General features: G+C 36.8%; 1 protein-coding gene across 1 annotated transcript in view; it reads right to left on the bottom strand.

The window, feature by feature from the left end:
- LOC307134230 (death-associated protein kinase 2) overlaps positions 1–21075 on the bottom strand; it is a 35006-nt gene that overhangs the window by 2930 nt on the left and 11001 nt on the right. Inside the window, exons 3-11 of the mRNA XM_079829788.1 lie at positions 20717–20938; positions 19910–20048; positions 19281–19410; positions 9106–9154; positions 8312–8338; positions 3593–3745; positions 2925–2970; positions 2721–2810; positions 1930–2016 (exon numbers count right to left, since the gene is read on the bottom strand). Of these exons, the coding sequence (XP_079685914.1) occupies positions 1930–2016; positions 2721–2810; positions 2925–2970; positions 3593–3745; positions 8312–8338; positions 9106–9154; positions 19281–19410; positions 19910–20048; positions 20717–20938 (943 nt within the window). The remainder of the gene's footprint in view (positions 1–1929; positions 2017–2720; positions 2811–2924; positions 2971–3592; positions 3746–8311; positions 8339–9105; positions 9155–19280; positions 19411–19909; positions 20049–20716; positions 20939–21075) is intronic.

Below are 21075 nucleotides of genomic sequence, written 5' to 3'. Positions count from 1 at the left end.
GCCTATGCAAGTTGCTGTCAGTTAAACATGAATTTTAGGGGTATATATAGTAGTTTAATGTAGTATTGACACTAACACTCTGTAAACTTGACTATACACTATACACAATACATATTGTCACTAAACACGATACATATTGTTGCATTCTTGTATTGCGATATATTGTGACACAATATATTGTTACACCCCTAGAAAACATCTGGACATATTACAGCGATGGGCTGAATAATGAAACTATTGTCTTGAGCAGAATTTGAATATGTCTCATATTTGATATCATTGATTTTGTTACTTTCCTGTTACAGTTTTTCTCATTTGCTTTGGCTCAAGCTCTCTGAACAGTTAGTTTCTTGTTCTTATCAGATTTCAATTTCTTATTGATTTAAACAAATAGCATGTGCTTTGGCACGGGTGCAAAAAAGTAAGTACAACTGTCTACAATTTGCATAATAACTAAATGCACATGGCTTGTCGACCAAAACTGACAAGTTGATTCTCAGTGAAACTCTTCACAATGATCCCAGCTCAATCACTACCATTTTTGAACATGGAGGAACGTCTAAATCCCTAAACAGCAACAGCAGTTTATTTTTGTAGAAATGTGATATATATAATCTGAAAATTCACAGTTGCTTGTCGTGGCAGAGCATTAGGAAGATATGCAAGAATGTGTGGTGGTGGTGTCAGGGGAAGATACAACAGAGTGTGTATAAATAAACAAGCAACTGTGAATTTTCAGTTTATGTGTAACAAATAAAAATGTTCTGTCCATTTATGTTAGATGTATTTTATGGAAGCTTGTTTCTGCCACAGAATAAAAAATAAAAAAGGCAATTGCGACTATCTCACAATTCTGACTTTTTTCTCGCAATTGCGAGTCAAAAAAGTAAAAAAAAAGTCAGAATTGTGAGATAAAAAGTTGCAATTATCTTTTAAAATGTTTTATTCTGTGGCAGAAACAAGCTTCCATAGTATTTACAGTAACTACTATGTAGTAACATTTAAATTAATAATTTGATACAATGTACTTATTGTGTACATACATGTTTTTACATTCTTATTATATTTAGAAAAATACCTGGATGTAATAACAGCTGTAATTAAATCTATAATTACACTGTTGACCCTTTCTTTACCCCTTAAACCACCCTTAAACCTATCCATACCACCAAACATGTCCCTAACCGTACCCCTATCCCACCTCAATAGCAGCAAACGTGTTGTGCAATACAACATGCATACAGCACTTGTTTTTTGAAAGTACATAGTAGTTAAGGACACCTAAAATAAAGTGTGACCAAATATCCGGTTTCTTCTTCTTTTTTTCCCCTAGTAATATTTTTTCCTACTGCTGAAATCTGTATCTAAAAAGCTCAGTGTGATACACAAGAGCATTCAGATAGACAAAATTGACATTCTTGTATAGTGTAGAAAACAGACAGCGTCAGCTAAAAAGTAGAAAACACATGAAATTTGTATATAACAAATATTTCCATGGTGAAAAATAATTTTGACTAGTGTGGCTCTTTATTTTGGTGCCAATTTACTGACACATTAACTAGGTTTTGAAGCATGAATTAAATGTTTTGAGTTAGTAACAAAATTTTTCAGACATTCAATACAGTTCTGATGTTAAAGCAAACAGTTGTGCATTGCACTTACAGTTTAGAGAATGTTAAGACTGTTTTGAAAAAAATGTGCCAAAGCGATTGAATTTTTTTTAATTTGAAACAATTTCTATTGTAAAAAGAAATATTAAATAATAAACATAAAGGTGACTTGACTTGACATGAGATTTGGTGGCTTGCTCAACAACTCCAAAAATGGGGTTTATTTTATTTACCTGCTTAATTGTTTGACTAAAATTACATTTTAAATAAATTAAGTATGTTTGGGTGAAATATGAACCTGTTTTCATGAGACTCTTACCAGTTCTTGTTGCTCCGGACCGCGGGCCTTACACAGTAGCTTCAGTCGACAAAACCGGTTACAAGCAGAAACCATGTTAAAGGACATCTAGTGTGAGATGAGAAAATCAACACAATTTGCATAGTTATTAAATAATACAGTGTACACAAAATATTTGTCACAATCCAGACAGAAAAAGAGCAAGAAAAAGGCATGATAGGGTAACACAATGACTGTGTTTCTACTGAACAGCAGGTGTCTCTCTTTACTCATCGGTCTGGTCAGAGAAGTCATTTGAGTCAGCTATGGTAGTGTTAGTAACCAGTTTAGACATTTAAAGGAACAGTTTTTTTTTAGAGCCTAGAAACAACCATTGTTACACAAATTCCTTTACAAATTATTTTATATGTTTTATGAAAAAAAAAGCATGTGCTTTGGAACAACATGAGGCTGAATCAGATTTTTGGATGAACTATCCCTTTAAGAGAAATGCTACCATTGACATCACAGCAAATAACAAGAGTGTGCATCATCAAGACATCATCAAGTTATTATGTAAAAACATGGCTGCTAATTAAATGTAAAATCACAGAATTGGGAAATAAAAGGCAGATATGAAGAATGATTTGAAACTAGATGATTGACTGAGGGAGACAGAAAGACATGAGAGACAAAGCATGCTGTGAGAAACACAGGTAGTGACAAAAGTTGGTCTGCGGGTGACGACAGTCTACACACTCCAGCCAATAGCAAGTTTCTCTGACCATGCTGACGAAACCCACAGCAGTGCCGTTTAACAAACAAACACCAACCTTCCATTTCCTCCTCGCGTTGAACTTCTTAAAGTTTTTCATGTTAATGGAGGAGCGGTTCCTCTTGGCTATTTGAGTTCTATTGAGAGGCTAAAAGAGAAAAGGATGTGGAAAACAGTTATTGAAATAATCCTTATGAGAAAGTAAAATGACAAATAATTATGCCAGAAAATAAGAGTTAAGGCGAAAGTTTATGCATCTCACCTTAATCCAGGGATGAATGAGGCACTCTTCTGCTGTCATACGTTGACTAAATACACAAAAATAAATTAATAAATGCACAGAAGTAAAAAAAATAAATAAGAAAAAAAACAGTCAAACAGATATACAGACAGACTGATGATAGCCAGACAGACAGACAGACAGACAGACAGACAGACAGATAGATAGATAGACATACACACACACAGAGATAGATTACAGACAGACAGACATACACACAGATAGATGAAAGACTGATAGACAGACAGACAGACAGACACACACACACACACACACACACATAGATAGATAAATAGACATGCACACAGATATATGATAGACAGACAGAGATAGACAGATAGATAGACAGATAGACAGATAGATAGATAGATAGATAGATAGATAGATAGATAGATAGATAGATAGATAGATAGATAGATAGATAGATAGATAGATAGATAGATAGATAGATAGATAGATAGATAGATAGATAGATAGATAGATAGATAGATAGATAGATAGATAGATAGATAGATAGATAGATAGATAGATAGATAGATAGATAGATAGATAGATAGATAGATAGATAGATAGATAGATAGATAGATAGATAGATAGATAGATAGATAGATAGATACCAATGATTCAAATATTATGACTGTAATTGTTACCTCTGGTCTTTGACTAGTAGTTTCAGGATGAAGTCTTTGGCCATGTTGCTGGTTTGGCTGAAGTGGTGAGGCTCAAACTCATAGTTCATTGCCACAATGTTCCTCAGCGTCTCTTCATCCGTCTCCCCTTGGAATGGTGAAAGGCCACTCAAACTGATGGCACAAATATACATAAATTACAAATGTTTTAACTTGGAAAGCAAATGTTTGTTTGTCTAGAGATCCTAGAGAAAAATCTAACCTAACCTCTAACCTTCATAAAAAATGTATTGTGACAAATATAGATAATTTCAACGTTTGTTGATTACTTGCTTTTGTTGTAAATGTTTTAAAATGGCGCCACCGAAAATGCCTCAAGACCATACTTGTTCAGTAGTATTCCAACACGTTTGTTATTATTTATATCCTTGAAAATATATTATATATATATCCAGGTATTGAGTCTGATTCTGATATATCTCTCCACAATAATCTGGCAGAGGAGAAAATATGTAAACATTTAAAAACTATGCATGCCATCTTTAAGATCAACTGCTTTATTCCTGCTTAAAGCCAGAGGCTTCTCCGTATATAGTGTTCTTCTTTTCTGACATAACTTCCCACAGGACCTGGAGCATATTACAGAAAGATCTTAACTTTAGAATCCTACCTTATCTTTTTGGTAACCATGGCGATTTCAGACCTCATTTAGAACAAAGGCTATTGCCGGATGACATTTCTTAAGTGCATATTTTTATCTTACAACGGACAGGAAAAGGGTATTACAGAAGCATCCTAACCCGACAATTAGGACAAGCCTACTAGTGACTTAGGGCCCTATTTTAATGATCTGGGAACATGGCGCAAGTGCACTTAGAATCTACAATCTTGTAGAATTCGCTTTAGAATCTACAATCTTCTTAGAATCTTAGATCAACAATCTTGTTGTCTGAATCCACTTTTGCTAGTTTAACGATGGAAAAAACGGTCGCATGGTCCAAAAGGGTTGTACCTATTCCCTTAATGAGCAATGGGTGTGTTTTGAGCGTAACGTATAGTAAACCAATCATGTCATCATCCATTCCCTTTAAAAGCCAGTTGCGCATGCACCTTGGCAGATTCACTACTTACATGGCGGAATTCGTGAGCGGAAAGACTGAAAGCTTCTCCAGAGAGGAATCCTTTTATTTTTTCTATTTAAAAATGTTTGTGCACTGCTGTGTGTTCCTTTGTGTGTAATAAGCAGAGTGTACGTGCGTTGTGGACCCTCCTATAGGCCTGTATTACCAATGCGCCCTTTAAATAACACAAAAAATACTGCGCCATTGACTTTAGACCAGGTTTTTGTTGGTCAATGGCACAGTCGTTTTCAGTTGGCTCAAAATAGCAACGCACCAACAATGTGCCTGAACACACCTGGTTTTCAGACCAGCACCCCCATGGGCGAACAGATGGACGCGAGGGCATTTGCTATTTAAACAACGTGGAGCTGGAGGTGAAAATGATAACTGCGTCAGGCTGAAACTAGTAAAAAACACTTGCGTCGCGCCTGGCGTCGCATTGCGCCGGGTGCATGATAGGGCTGGTCCGAATACCATTTTTTTGAGCTTCGAAGCTTTGGTAGTAATCAACATTGAATACTCAAAGCTTCGGAGGGAAGGGGCTGAACATAATTCTTCTCTCTAATAAAAGCAGGAATGCGCCATGCCTCACGCGGGCAGGGCTTATATGCTCCAAGAACGGACACTGCACTAGTAATACAAAACACACAGGTCTGTTACCTCCCAGTTGGATATATTATAGTAGTAAAAATAATTTAGTTCAGTTAGAGACCAGATTAACTACAATTAAAAACTGAACGTGCCACGTGAGCCGAACGAGAGTCGCAGCACATCAGCAGCCGGAGTCAGATTTCATTCATCACGAGAGTGAGGAGCTGAATGACAAGATGATCGCGGAAGATTTGGTTTCAAAGAGAAATGTAAAAGCGCCTATTTAAAGGGATAGTTCACCCAAAAATGAAAATTAGCCCATGTTTTACTCACCCTTAAGTCATCCTAGGTGTATATGACATTCTTCTTTCAGACGAATACAATCAGAGTTATATTAAAAAAGTCCTGGCTAATCCAAGCTTTATAATGGCAGTGACTGTTGCTCTGTTTTTGAAGTCCATAAAAAATACATCTTTCCATCAAATAACGTGCTCCACACGGATCTGGGGGGTTAACAAAGGCCTTTTGAAGCGAATCGATGCATTTGTGTAAGAAAAATATCCATATTTAAAACTTTATAAAGTAAAGTTCCAGCTGATCGCCTTCTGTGGAAAAGTGTTGAAAGTGCCTTCTTTCAATTCAAGATGCGTGCGCGACGTCTGACGAGCGTACCTGGTCGCGTAAGCCTTTTGAGTGACAGAGGCACTTTCAACACTTTTTCCATAAATTGAATACGGAAGGCGATCGGCCAAAACTTTACTTTATAAAGTTTTAAATATGTTTTTTTTCTTACACAAATGCATCGATTCACTTCAGAAGGCCTTTTTTAACACCCCGGAGCAGCGTGGAGCACGTTATTTGATGGACAGATGCATTTTTTATGGACTTCAAAAACAGAGCAACAATTACTGCTATTATAAAGCTTGGTTTAGCCAGGAATTTTTTAATATAACTCCGATTTTATTCGTCTGAAAGAAGAATGTCATATACACCTAGGATGACTTGAGGGTGAGTAAATCATGGGCTAATTTTCCTTTTTGGGTGAACTATCCCTTTAAGGGAGTTTGTCATTGTACTGAAAAGGCTAATAGGCTACATTTTGAATCTATTATTCTATTTTCCACAATGCCAACTGCTAGGTTATAAAATACATTTTAAAAAAGAGTATTGTATTTCGCCAGATTTCATAGTGTAAACATATGCAAGCACGAAAGAGAATCGTTTCGAGGGGGATGCCAGGTGTGCACGAAAAAGAAGAAGAAGAATATTTGAATCAGTGGCGGCTTGTCAATAGGGCGCCGCCCCCATCAAAATTCCAGAAATATACATGTATACAAAAATGATATAAAAGTGAAATAAAAATAAAATAGTTTACTCATACGATGTGCTGGCTGTTAGTAAGAGCCTCAGCATTTAATAAAAACGGGCTTTGATGGGTTAACTATTTTATATGTTCTTCAATATGTTTCATGCGGTTTCATGTGTGAGGGACGCCGGACAAATGGATGTCTATCTGAGTCCAAAAATATACGGGCAGCATGTGACCTGAATCTGGTCTCTAATTGGTTCTTAAAGATCCTCCTCCGGACGCAGGTCGTTGCGTCCCTGGCGAATCAGAATTGGATGCGTGTTATTGTATCCAATCTGATTGGTTCTCGTCACCTGTCATTCAACTTTACACTCTTGGCCACTAAAGCGAAAGTGCGCGGGCGACACAGTCACTCCGACTCCGCCAAAACCTTGTTATGATGATCAGTTTCTTGGAGATGGCAGCAACGCGATTTACAAATCCAGCAGCAGCAGGCCAGTGACAGAGGATGAAGCTGCACTCGAAGCTCCACGTGCTTGTTATGAGAAACGTAGGTGGCTAGCTGGATGTGTTGTTAGCAATGCCCTTTATTGCTTTCCCTGTCTTTTATTTCAAAGTGTTGGTACTGAAGTTTTGTGGACAACAACGGGGTAAGAGACCTCAAATATCTGACTGAACAATGCAAACGTCATGACACTACTGAGATGACTGACTTTAATCAGAGAGTCATTGAGAAATTTGCTGGCCAGAAAGAAAGGAGAGCAAAATTTATGTTCAAGTAGTCAACATGCTAGTCTGTTGTGGCTGTTTTCTTTTGTTTTTCTTTTCCTCATTCAATTATATGTGGGAAATGAATGTGTAAAAAGATAAAAGTGAAGACACTGTTTTCTCATTAATGCTTGAATTTAGTCAACATGCATCTTTATCACCAGCCGCCACTGATTTGAATCCCAAATTTGAAAATCGAATACCAACCCATCGAACGAATATTCTGGTCCAGCCCTAGTATGACAGAGCCCCTAACATCAAAATTGAAAGCCAACTGTAAAAATCACATAACAATAGCCGTCTGAGAATGCCGTCACATTTATTAATGATACAAGATTAATAACAGCGATGTTTGATGGTAGAAAGACTTTATGAACACCCAAGCGATGTGCTGCATTTTGACGACAAAACACTGATAAATAATTACAGACTCCCATGAAATATAATGGTAGGCTTTGCCTTTTCTACCAAACTTCTCTTTCTGCAGCACCTAATTAAAAGCTCCACTATTTTTATTTTTTCTCCATATTAATCTCTAGTGTTTGCTTCACAGCAGCTGCTTGCGTGTCGGACCTTAGAGTTGATTACAGAACTCGATGGAGCGGTTCAACATCCCCTAGTAACTACAGATAAGATGAGATCTTGTAAGATAGGATAAGAATCCTAAATCAAGATAAGATTTGCTTCTGTAATACCAATTTGTGGAAAACCCTAAATTAACTTGTCAGATCTAAACTTAAGACTTAAGATAGAAAGTTTCTGTAATACGCGCCCTGACCTTTAAACTTGAGAAAGCACATTGCTTGTCAAAGGGAGGCTTTATTTGGCAGGTAATTTATGTCCCAGTTAACATCTGAATATCTGGAGCAGGACTTTGGTATGCAGAATGATTCTTAAAGGATTTGGCTGTCTGGAGTGTTATCATATGATGAACAATGAAAGATTACTTACAGAATGTAGGTAATGACACCAATACTCCTGAAAAACATCACAAGAGCATGATTAATCATCAGTAATTGAATCTTAAAGCCTGTGTATAGAATTCTGAGCTATTCAACATGCAAACCAAAAATAAATATGAACATAATACAAATATTTTATTAAGTAAAATTATAATAATTATTATAAATATTACAAAATATTTTAAAAATTTGTATTAATAATAAATAATATTTTATAAGCTATTTTATATATAACATTTTATAATTTTATATATATAATATATATATATATATATATATATATATACATATACATATATATATAGTATAATTCATAAAGTTTACATTTTGACATAGAAATTCACTTTATTTATTTTATATATTCTTTTATATGTTAAGTGACTAAAATGTTTTCACATTTTATCAGTGTTCTCCGGAAATTGACTTTGTTTGTTCCAAGCTCTACCAGTTGAGCTTCAGGAATGTAAACCAAACACGTATTATGCTAACAATTATGCTAACAGACATGAGTTGTTATATTTGGCATATGATAGCTACTGCGTTTCGTCAAAAGCCAGAATAGTTTGCCTTCTGACAACGCTTTACATGACATCCATATTCAGTTGCATATTATGACTTACAAATACATATACAAGCTCAGACAGATGCACACACTTAAACGAGCACCTGGGGATGTGTGAGGAAGACAGGCCTAAGCATGCCTAAACACTCCCTTATGCACTCTAAAAACAAAATGCATGTACATTTGAGTGTTTGTTACTAATTTAACCAGGTAAGACTTACCACATATCTGCTGCCGTACCGAGAGGCTCGAAGTTGATGATCTCAGGGGCTGAGAGAAAAGGAAAAAATGAATGTGAAGTTAAAATGTGAAGTTGGCTCTCATAAAACCCTCAGCATTTTTTCAGTTGCAACATTAATCAAAAGTTTCAGACAGCTTTGGCCAGACAGAAGCAAGCATTTTTGAGATGTCAAACTCACAAAATCACACCATTAAGGGCATTCTTTGAGATCCACGACACATGTTTATGTCCTCACATGAACCACAGCAGATTGTGCTCTGTTCCCCACTGAGTTTCATACGAACAAAGCTTCATTTTACCTCCTCTTAGTAAACATTCTCAGAGATGAAGGCGTCTTCTGTTAATCTCTAATTGTTTTGTGACTGAAAATGACTTAATTTGTTACATTTAGCGCTTTTTCTGGGTACTCAAAGCGCTTTACATATAGAAGGGGGGAAATCTTCTCAACCACCACCATGGTAAACTTAAGTAGTAGTTCAAAAAAAGGACACAAACACACAAAAGGATTGGAACAACATAAGGGTGAGTAAATGATGAGGAAATCATTTCCCTTTAAAGTGGATAAACGAAATGAAAGTGTATTTTAAATGACAAAGTGGTGACGATAGCTTAATTATTGAGGATAGGTTCAGCCATAAGTAGGGCAGACTCTGGAACTGGTGAGTTAGATTACACTTCAGCCTATCACTATATGTGCTTAGAAAAACACTTAACCTCTTGTTGTTTACAAAGGATGTCCTCATGATAAGTAAAGTGCTAGTCACTTTAGACAAAGGAGACAGCTTAATATCAAGTAGCATACTACTTCTGCCTGGTCTCATGTGGAGAAAATAAACAACTTACATTGCCCAATACCAATATTCAAAGTTTTCTATTTACATTTATTCAAAAGGGTACAATAATATTTCCAGGAGAAATAATGTATTTTTTTTAAAAAGTAGTTATTTAAAGGGGTCATGAAATGACTTTTTTTTTTATATATATATATACTGTTGTCTGAGGTCAACTTATGACGTTCACATGGTTTTTACATTCAAAAACATCCTAATGAATAAGTAATAGGCCATTTTCTACCCTGGTTTTGAGCCTCTCTCCAGGAACAGGAGATTTTTTATGGGTGTGCTGCACTGAAGATTTGGAAGTTAACGCCCACTGCTATGATTGGATAAGATTTGCATATTATAATGAGCTCCATCTCCCCCGTAAGTACACATTAGGGATTGTTTTGAAAGCGTGTGGGAAACAGCAACCAGAATTATTCATCCCACAGGGCTCGCAAAATCTCTTTATCAAACAAACACAATGATTTATCTCTCATCCACCAACAATTAATTGGAATGTTATTTTGTATTTCTTGGCCCGCCTGATCGGTGGATATAACCGCGAACCATGCATCACTAACACACACACGCACGCATGCACAAGCCTCACTGCAGAGTCTGACAAATCAAAGCATGATCAAAACTTCCGCAATTGTATTTTTCCTTCAAAAATCACGTCAAGAGAGTGAACAACTCTCAACTCTATTTCACTACTTAAGCCCGTCGCCAGGCCAGCCTGTGACAGTGTGGTAAGTTATGTTCAGTTAGACACGTACACATAATCAATAGATATCAAACGATCTGTAATCTGTGTTATATGTGCAATACTGTCACATATTAAAAAAATCTCACATTAGTGTTTTGCTTCATTCATTTATGTAGTCTCCTCCTGTCTGCAAAGCCAGTCTCTTGTTTACAAACGAATCTGTGGTGAAATGAAGGAACAACCGCGCAATGTCTTACCCAAGTGAGCTGGATATTCATTAAAAATAAAGTTCATCCATGCATTCATAATATTGGAATCCGAATGAAGCTTATGCAGCATGTTTATTGTTTGGAAGTTCGTTCCGTCCACGTAGGCCTATAATCGGTGGGCGGGGCTACAGAATCAGGTGTTCTTCTGTTGAGGCGGTGTTTCACCACACCACACTCAGACGTCAGAGCCTGGCAGACAGGCCCGGTTCTACGGTGGTGCTAGAAGGTGCCAAGCACCCTCAAATGCAAGCAAAAGCACCCTCAGTTGATACTGTAATAATATTGGCGAAACAGATTTGGCAGATTTGCAAATTTGTGTCAGAGTTCTGGAGAGCGTCAAATGCATCTATTTACAGCGAGTTTTTGCAGCGGTGAATAATGTAGCCAATCACATTTATAGTTGTTGATTTCTTAAACGCAATCAGAATCTCACTGCTCAAAATGGCAGAGTTTTTATTCAGTGCCGAGTTAATGCAGGCTCGCGAAATCTCTCATTAACAAACAAAGTGAAGACCCGATGTAAGAAAGAAATGTATTGTTGACTACTTCATTTTCATAACGGAACTTTGTGAGATCGCGATGAACTGATAAAGCAACAGCATTTTAGTGATTATAGCAATCTTGGGTCACTTTCGAGGCTACAGTCATTCATCGAATAAAACAATTATTGCTTAGAGGACCAACAGCCACTTGCATTAAGCAAAGTTTCGGAAGTGATATCTAAATATAAATGCCACTCTGCACAAGACAGAAATATCCTCCTGAGACCCAGAATAGAGGTTTCGCTTCTGACAGGGATGGGGTAAAAAAGGTGAGAACATTGCGTGGATAGAGAAAACATTCTCTGAGGTCAGGACACTTATATATATATATATTTACTTTTCATGCTTATTTCTAGACACTTTTAAGTATCTTTGCTAATTCTAACAGGTAAGAGGTACAAATTTTTTGTGTTTAATGTAGAGCAAAACAACCAATTCAATAGATGTGGGAGCTGAATACATAAACAAAACAAAAACAAGAAGGCAACAACACTGTAAAAAAATATAAGTAACCTGGTTGCCATAAAATTTTGAGTTCATTGAAATAATTTTTTTTAGTTAATACAATGAAGGAAATTGGTTTAATAAATAGAAATTCAAAATATTATTGTATCTGAACCACATAAATAAATAAAAAAGTAATAAATCATGAAAATAGCACAATTTGGCATGTTTGACTGCATTATTAAACACACACGCAACGCAATATGCTTACAAAATCTTTTAATAATATTTTAATAAAGGGTGCTGTCGATTCTCAAATGTTCATTGTATTAACTCAAATTTTTAATTTCAATTAACTCAAAATGTTAAGACAACCAGGTAACTTACTTTTAAAATATTTTTTTTTACAGTGAACCAGATAGAACGTAACAATCAAATAACACTCACTGGCTACAAATGCATCAATATGGGATACTTTGTACACCACCCCGTTAGTTAAACCTAGGGCTGGACGATTAACCGAAAACTAATCGAAACCGAAATTTAGAACCTCTAACCGACGTATTTTTCCCATGTCGGTTATTCCAGTTTTCACGTGACTCCACCCCGTCTGTCACATCAAGTGCAGTTTGCAGGCACACAGAAAGATGCAGGAGCAGTTATCTTTATTTATGCTCAGAATTACTATGGTAAATGCATTTTTTACACAGTTTATACAGGTAAGTTAATCACCGTTCTTATATGCGCTGATACACACAGAGACGGCGCCCGCAAGCCCCGAAGCCAGATCACTTTCACTTGCATCCTCATGAAGTTTGTCAATTAAATGAGTTTAAATGCTTGCCAGTTTGAACATTAAAGCGATTGTGCACTATTCAAGAACCACGTTATGGAAAACTTCTCCGTTCAGTGCTCATGAGCTTTTTTCTGTGATACAGAGAGCCGAGCCGTATGCGAGCCGTAAGCGTATGACTAATTCACACACACAATCACTCTCTCATTAATGCATTCAAATAAAAGTAATGTAGGCCTATGCGCTAATTTATCTGTATCTGATGTAAAACAAACAGAAATCAGCCCCATAGACAATAACTGCTGAAAGTGAACCGTTTCCTTCAAGTATTTTAAAATCACAAAGAAATGCACTTTTTCATTAGAAAAAAAATCCCACCTTTAATAGGAGAAAATATTTACAGTACAAACCTTATCAGTGAACTATGAGGGCAAAAAAAGGATAGCAAAAAAAAAAAAGAGCAAAATAATCATTCATTAATCGTAATCGAGGTAAAATGTTCAATTAATCGAGATTTTTATTTTTGGTCAAATCGTTACAGCCCTAGTTAAACCCTATTTCTTCTGACGTTTAGCCACCAGAATTTCAAGGACCCGCTTCCTTTGTTTTGCTGCATGTCTCAGCCTTGACCGTTTTTCTTTGATGCATTTATTTTAAATTTTCATTTTTGTATTACCTTGTAACGTCACTTCACAAAACGAGAAGAAAAAAAAAGATCAGCCTGAACGGCTTCTAATCTAAATTCACAAAACCTTTTTTTCTGGTTCTCAGGAAGATATGTTAAAATACTATTAACGCATTAAAGCAATGTAAAGGCAGACTAATAGATTAATTGACAATTTGCAGCAAAATATTTTTGAAATTCCAATTATTGGTAAATTAATTGTAAATAAATAATCATACATTTCTCACTGTACACTGCTATGTGTGGAGCTGTTGCTTAGCCTATCTGCACTTGACTAGAGCACCCTCAGCAATTTCAGAAGCACCCTCAGTGATTTGATTCTGGAGCCGGCCCAGCTGGCACATTCTGAGATTGAGCGTTTGCTGGGCCTGGTGTCTATAAAAGCTTTTCTTTGACTAACAACGAAGTTTTCAGCTCCGAAACTTAAAGGATATTCTTATATCATGATGAACTTTTATATATCAAATACTGAATGAAAAGTTGATTTCTCAATTCATGGCCCCTTTAATAATAGACGAAAACTAGTACAGTACTAGTACAATTATTATTATTAATTTATATAATAAATTATTTATAATTTATTATTTAATATTCATTTTAATGATGCATATTTTTTAAATCTATTTATATCTCTCACTAGCTAGTTATATATTATTTAATAATATAATCATTACATGTATTTATTTATATTTATTGAATAAATTGTTTATAATTTATTATTTAATATTCATACTTTTACTGGTCAAATCTAATGATTTGGCTATTTATTATTCTGCCACAAATCAGAATTAAAACGAATTCAAATCTGTTCTGCGTATCAGAAGTAAAAGATAATCCTTATTTGTACTGGTTGTAAAAAATAATATTGGTCCCTCCCTAGTCTCCTGAAGTACACAGATTGAGAGTACAATTGAGAGACAATACATATTTGCATGTGCTTTCTGTCAAGGTCCGTATATAAAAGAGCACTGGCAAGTGTAGCAGGCCAACCAAAGAATGTGTGTGTGACATTTCAGTTTTCTGCGCACACATACACATTGTAGTTTAAGGGAACCGATGAGCTGTTAAATCACTCAAGGACATTTATGCAATACATCAGAGGTGACATCATATTTGCGATCTCACAATAGTTATTTCTGTCCCTGTCCACTCATTTTTCAGCTGAACTGACACAGCTCGGCCATTTCATCTGAAGTTAGCTCGTCTCCATGGAGATGGCTAGAACTAGAAGCTGTGCATATTGCTAAAGGCAGGAACATAACACATGCAGAGAAAGAAGAAGGTGCTGAGTCAGACACACACTCGAGCAGATGGAACTAAACATGCGTGCACACACTTGGCCCAAAAAAAAATAATACTGTACACAGTTATGTAAAATGCAGATGCTATTAGCTTAAACAATTTAATTACAAAAGCACACACTTAGCTGTTGACACATTTATTGTTTGCTGCTTAAATAATAATAAAAACCGGTTTAACAGCACAAACATCTGAAGGAAACTTTATCGGCCCTTGAATACTGAGGTTTTATACCACTATATAATATCGTTAAGTATGCAATCCCGTTCAAATATTTGGGGTCAGTAAGATTTTATATTTGTAAAGAAATCCATTCTTCACAGCAAAGATTCATTCAATTGATCAAAGTGACAGTAAAGACTTTGATACAAAAGGTGTCAATTCCAAATAAATGCTGTTCTTTTGGACTTTTTATTAAAGGTAGGATAGGCAATTTTTTCCAGAATTTTTTTTTTTTTGGTTTAAGGCGAGACACGGCAGGTGAAAACTGTTTTTCATGCAGTGGTCAATTTTGGCCAGTTTGCTCCCTTAACATGAAAGCTTTCATGTCAAAATAAAAAATATGTCAACATTATACATTCAAGTGGTTATTTCATTATATTTGGTCAACTTGCGCCTTTAAATTTCAACCGGAAAACACCAAAAAGTTAGCATTTTAACACGAGCTCCCGTGCCGTCTCCATTCACAGAAACATGTCATGCCTGGTATCATTGTAAAGCTCTCAGTCTCATACATAGACTGTAAAAAATATGGACGTCACCCATAGGATTCTGATGAGCAGTTTTGAAGAGTAAAGTAGGGACGAGCTGGCCGTTGCCATCTTGGCAGAGTGTCATCGCGCGTCACTCCCGGATAACAGAAAATGGGCAAAAAGGTGGGACGTGGGCGGAGCGGAAGTGACGCGATGACTAACAGACAGCAGATAAATGGCTATCCACCTGTCACTCGAAGTGGCCACGCCCTTAATTATGCAGAACTTTAATGCTTTATATAATGTACATGAATGAGTTATAAAATAATTCACCCCCCTCACAGTTGTCATGAAGGGCAAAATTAGCCGTATAGACCAAAATCACAATTTGTACCAGGCTGTAAACCTTTCAGAAATCGGCCATTTTAACATGGGGCTCAATGAGATTCTGCTCCCTTCTGGAGCCTGTCCCTAGCGGCCAGTCGATGAATTGCAGTTTATGTCACTTCCATATTGGCTTCAAGAGAAACTGCGGGAGGTTGCCACTTGGTCTTATGCTGCGTTCCAGGCAGATTTTTGAGCCCGTAAATTACAACTTCAAACCACGACTCATGACTTTGTAGCATTCCAGGCAAAGTCACGCCAAACTGCCTGAGCGCAAGGAATTGTGTGGTAGTTAGATGTAAATAAAGCATGGCGGACTGTACGGGGTATATGCTCATTTACAATAATTTCTATCGCCAAAGGTGCTTACTCCTTGCTTATTTGAGGGAAACAGAGGACAAAAACGGTGCAGACGGCAAGAAAAGCTGTTATAGGCCTACCTTTTATTTTACATTATTTGTATATTTGTTTCATAAACACCGCATCCGTAGGGAGCTGCCATTGTTGCTTCGCGGGCTATATGACGTCAGAACTCGTAACTGGGAGTACATCGATCTAGTACGAGTTCATGGGTGGGAAGTCACGGGTTTGGCTGCCGTTCCAGTGCACTTTCACGGGTAGAAGGTTGGAAAAACACAAGTTACGGGTTGCCTGGAACGCGGCATTACACAGCACTGTCTAATCCAAATATGGGCATTTCCCTTGTAGAACCAACCACGAACGTTTGCCGGGGAATCTACAGACGAAAACCACATCTAATTGGTCATGTGAATTTCTGACTACGGGATTGGCTGCCGCTTCCTTGTTTATTCTCCGCCTGAGAGAAAATGCAGACAACACCGAAATCAGCTCACAAACGTTCACAGGAAAGACGCAACAGCTGTCACTTGCAAGAGCTAGTAAAAAGAAAGTAAACAACAACAGATTAAATGATCAGACCCCGTCAGCGATTTAGATTCAATTAGTTATAGATCAGGGGTAGGGAACGTTGATCCTGGAGAGCCACTGCCCTGCAGAGTTTAGCTCCAACCCTTAAAAAAACCCTCACCTGTCTGTAACTTTAGTAATCCTGAATACCTTGATTAGCTTGTTCAGGTGTGTTTGATTAGGGTTGGATCTAAACTTTGCAGGGCAGTGGCTCTCTAGGATCAACATTCCCTACCCCTGTTATAGATGGACATACAACAAACAGGGACAGTTTGTTGATATGTGTGTTTGTTAAGGTAGTTCTCTTCAGCTTAAGGCTATTGCAATTAATCATTTATTCATTTATCAATTTCCATGTGTTTTAAATATTATACACTACTGATATCAATGAAGTGAATATATATTTTGTTTGTACTTTGAGGGTTTTAATACAATATAAAACTTGAAAGGCCGTTTTCTCAAAATGAGTTTTTTCCTCACACTCAGAGTCAGATATATCCACTTCAGTAGCACCTACAAGCACCAACTTTTGCAGTCTTATACTGAACTATATCCTGAAGGTTTTTACAGAGGCATTTGTTGATATATCCTTCCTATCCTGAGTTATAGTTCCTGAGGTATATACTCCCAAAAACATGGCGAAAATAGATTTTTTTAAGGCTATTGTCAGTATTCTCGAATTTACTAAAGCACAAAATAAAATATCCAGAATCCCCTCTGTAAAAGCCCTCTCATCTAATATGTAAACAAATAGAACCACACATTTTAAACCTGGTCCTTTCCAATTTCCAGATTTTGTTTATGGAAATGTATGCAAATGAGCATATATTTAAGTATATAATCCCTCATTTGCATAACTTGTAATACATTTTTTTCTCATGTTTATGCCAGTAATAAACTTTTTTCACAGTGATATCTTCTAATTTAAGAAGGTGAATCTACAGGTGAATCTATTCACCTGTAGTGTCTCGCCTTAAAGTCTCTTCAATAATTCAATAATCAATAATTAAAGTGGTATTTCTTTTGTGGAAGGCTCCGGACCATAAAATGCTCGTCCAATCATTGCATTCGGTCCGAATGCAATGATAGGATGTCTAATATGCCTGTTTATTTGGATAATTTATTTGGATAATCTTCCATCACCGTTCCGTTCTATGATGCTTTGCAGACTGAGCAAGAGTGTAAGGAAGGCAAACAGTGACTACCTTACGTTCCTCCTGAACCAACAACACCTGGCACATGAGGTAATCTGAGAGCGTGGTGTGTTCGACCCTCCACCAAAACCGTCTCTTGTTCTGGAGCTATGCAGACTCATGCGTGTGTGTTTTGGAGGAGGCGTGGCTTTGGAGAGCGCTCTGAAGGGAAGTTGGGATCTTATGCTTTCAAAGCTAGCTTGATATTGCTAGCCTCTACAAAACTGCCTACCCTACCTTTAAAAGGTCCTGTTCTTCGTGATCCCATTTTTCAAACTTTAGTTAGTGTGTAATGTTGCTGTTAGAGCATAAATAATACCTTTAAAATTATAAAGCTCAAAGTTCAATGCCAAGCGAGATATTTTATTTAACAGAAGTTCCCTTTCAAACCCTACAGCGAACGGCCGGTTTGGACTACATCCCTGTACTCCCTGCTTTAATGACGTCAGTAGAACAGTTTGTTGACTAACCTCCGCCCACAGGAATATGCAAAAAAGGGGCCGTGATCTTGTTGCTCTCCCACGTGGAGAAGAGGAAGTGTTGCGTTCGGTTGCGTTTGTAGAGTGTGTTTGTTGCCATGTCGTCGAGACGCTGTTATTTTCATCCCGGAGTCAAATTCAGGGACACTGTACTTTGAGCGCATGCATCTCCCCGATATGGTAAGAGGCGTGACCTTTCCGGGCAACGTGCGCTAAGCTGCTGTCGAATCACAACACGGGAACCGCTGGCACAATCAGAACTCGTTACGTATTTCTGAAGGAGGGACTTCATAGAATAAGGAAATCCTCAAGCTGTTTTTAGGACAGTGGAAACAGCGGTATACAGATAAGTAAATAGTGTGAAAAATACTGTGTTTTTTTACACGCGAAACATGTTATATTGCACACTGTAAACACAATCAAAGCTTCAAAAAAACAGGAAAAACGGGACCTTTAATCAAAGAATCCTGAAAAAAATTTAAGTAGTGCAACTGTTTTCAACATTGATAATAATAATAATAAATGTTTTTGAGCACCATACCAGCATATTAGAACGATTTCTGAAGGATCATGTGACACTGAAGAAGTAATTATGCTGAAAATGCATCCATCACAGGAATAAATTACATTTTAAAATATAATAAAAAAAGAAAACCTTTATTTGAAATTGTAATAATATTTCACAATATTATAGTTTTTACTGTATTTTGGATCAAATAAATATAGCCTTGGTGAGCATAAGAGACTTCTTTCAAAAACATTCAAATCTTACCGACCCCAAACTTGTGAATGGTTGTGCATATCTCATACTTGTGGTATTGGGCAAGCATTCAGATCTGCATTTGCATATTTGCGTAGGTTTATGGCCTTTAAATGAACACATTCACTTGAAGTTAAAACCACACAGGCTGAACCACTCACCGATATACTGAGGGGTTCCACCTAAACTCTTATACTCTTCTCCTTGAATGAAGCGATGAGCCATGCCGAAATCAATGATCTTGATGTCTGGACTGGGAGCAAGCTTGTCCGACAACATGATGTTCTCCGGCTGAAGAACAAAAAGTAATATAAAAATATGTCTTTAGCCATACTCACAAAATGTTTATTGATTTTTTTATTGTAAATGATATGTTTAATTTGAACTTGTGTTGAAATTCATCTAACCCCAACCTAGTTTTTTCCACACAGGTTTTAGGCCAGTAAAATTCTAAAATGGTTTCTTTGAGAATCTTAGTAAGGTTTGATGACAAAGTGGATATAAGGCATTTCCACAATGTGCACATAATCAAATGATCTGGATAAACATGCTTGAAGTGTGAATATTTCATCAGGAAGTGTCTAATTTTGGTCAGAGGTGAAAGTTTGGGAGAGAAAGGTACACAGTCTACTTCCTCATTAACATGTTGAAATCTTTATAGGAAGTGACAGGCTGGCTACGCAGAGTTAAAATAAAATTTTGGAGGCCATTTGAAACTGTTGTGGTTGAATGATTCGCTTTTCGGACTTGTTTATCTGGGGGTTTGCATACAACTGGGCTTCCTTCCTACCTTCAGGTCAAAATGGCCAACGTTTTTTTGGTGCATGTAGCTGACACCTTCCAGAATCTGCTTCATAAACTCAATGGCCTCCGTCTCGGTGAGGTTTTCTTTCTCAGCGATGAAATCAAAGAGTTCTCCACCTTTTATGCTATATAGAAACAAAAAAATAATAATTATGAAGCCAGAGAAGACAGGAATGAATTTTTATTATTATTGTGTTATTTAAAAAGCTAATAATAATTAAAACATTTTTTAAATGTATTTAATTCATTTAAAACAGAGGTTTAAAAAAATATTCCAAATGTTTCCAAGAATGTTAAAATCTAGAGAAATTAGCTATTTTAATCTGGCCGTGTCTGTGCATCGCCTATCAATGACATCATACCCGCGTTACCCTCAATTTCCGGTTTTATTTTGTAGAAACCATGGAAACACCAAAGACTATTAATATATTATGTGTTTTATTAGACAGGTGAGCAACTGTTTGGATACATTCATCGACAGAAAACAAATCATTGTTCTATTGCTCAACACAATTAGTCTTATTGTTTAAATCTCGTTTTCTTGATTTACTGTGAGTACCATGTTTTTTTTCACCACGTGTGCAAGTGTCTCATAGTAGTCGCGGAGCAAACGCACAGAGTACATATTGTTGCTTTAATGCAAAATGAAAAATACTTTTGATTTTATTATAAAATATGATGGACATTTCCTTACAATATTTATAATATTATCACGTTCTATTGTTTTCTATATAAAGAAGCCTCCTCCATCTTTTCTCATTTCTTTGGACATCAGACATACACATATACTCACAGCTCGACGATGAGGACCACCTCTGCCCTGCTTTCGAAAACATCTCTGATAGCCATGATGTTTTGATGTTGAAGGCCCTGTAGGATCTCCACCTCCTTCTCCACACTCTTCCTCTCCAGGCCCAGCCTGCTTCCTGCACCTTTCTTCAGCTTCAAGAACTTCCCCGCCCACTGAACGCCAGTGGCCCGCTCCCTCACTTCACGCACCTGCCCGAAGTGACCACTAGGACGGCAGCAATAGACAGAATGAACAGAGAGAAGTAGGCAGAACTGGGTCAAAACAGATAATCATTACAGTACAATGCATATATAGTGCACCAGCTGTATAACATACTGTACTGGCACTGTAAATTATTTTAA

The sequence above is a fragment of the Gobio gobio genome (assembly GCF_949357685.1).
Source record: "Gobio gobio genome assembly, chromosome: 11".
In the NCBI taxonomy this organism is placed as follows: domain Eukaryota; kingdom Metazoa; phylum Chordata; class Actinopteri; order Cypriniformes; family Gobionidae; genus Gobio; species Gobio gobio.
The sequence above is the reverse complement of the archived record's forward strand: the minus strand, read 5'-3'. Positions and strand labels throughout refer to the sequence as shown.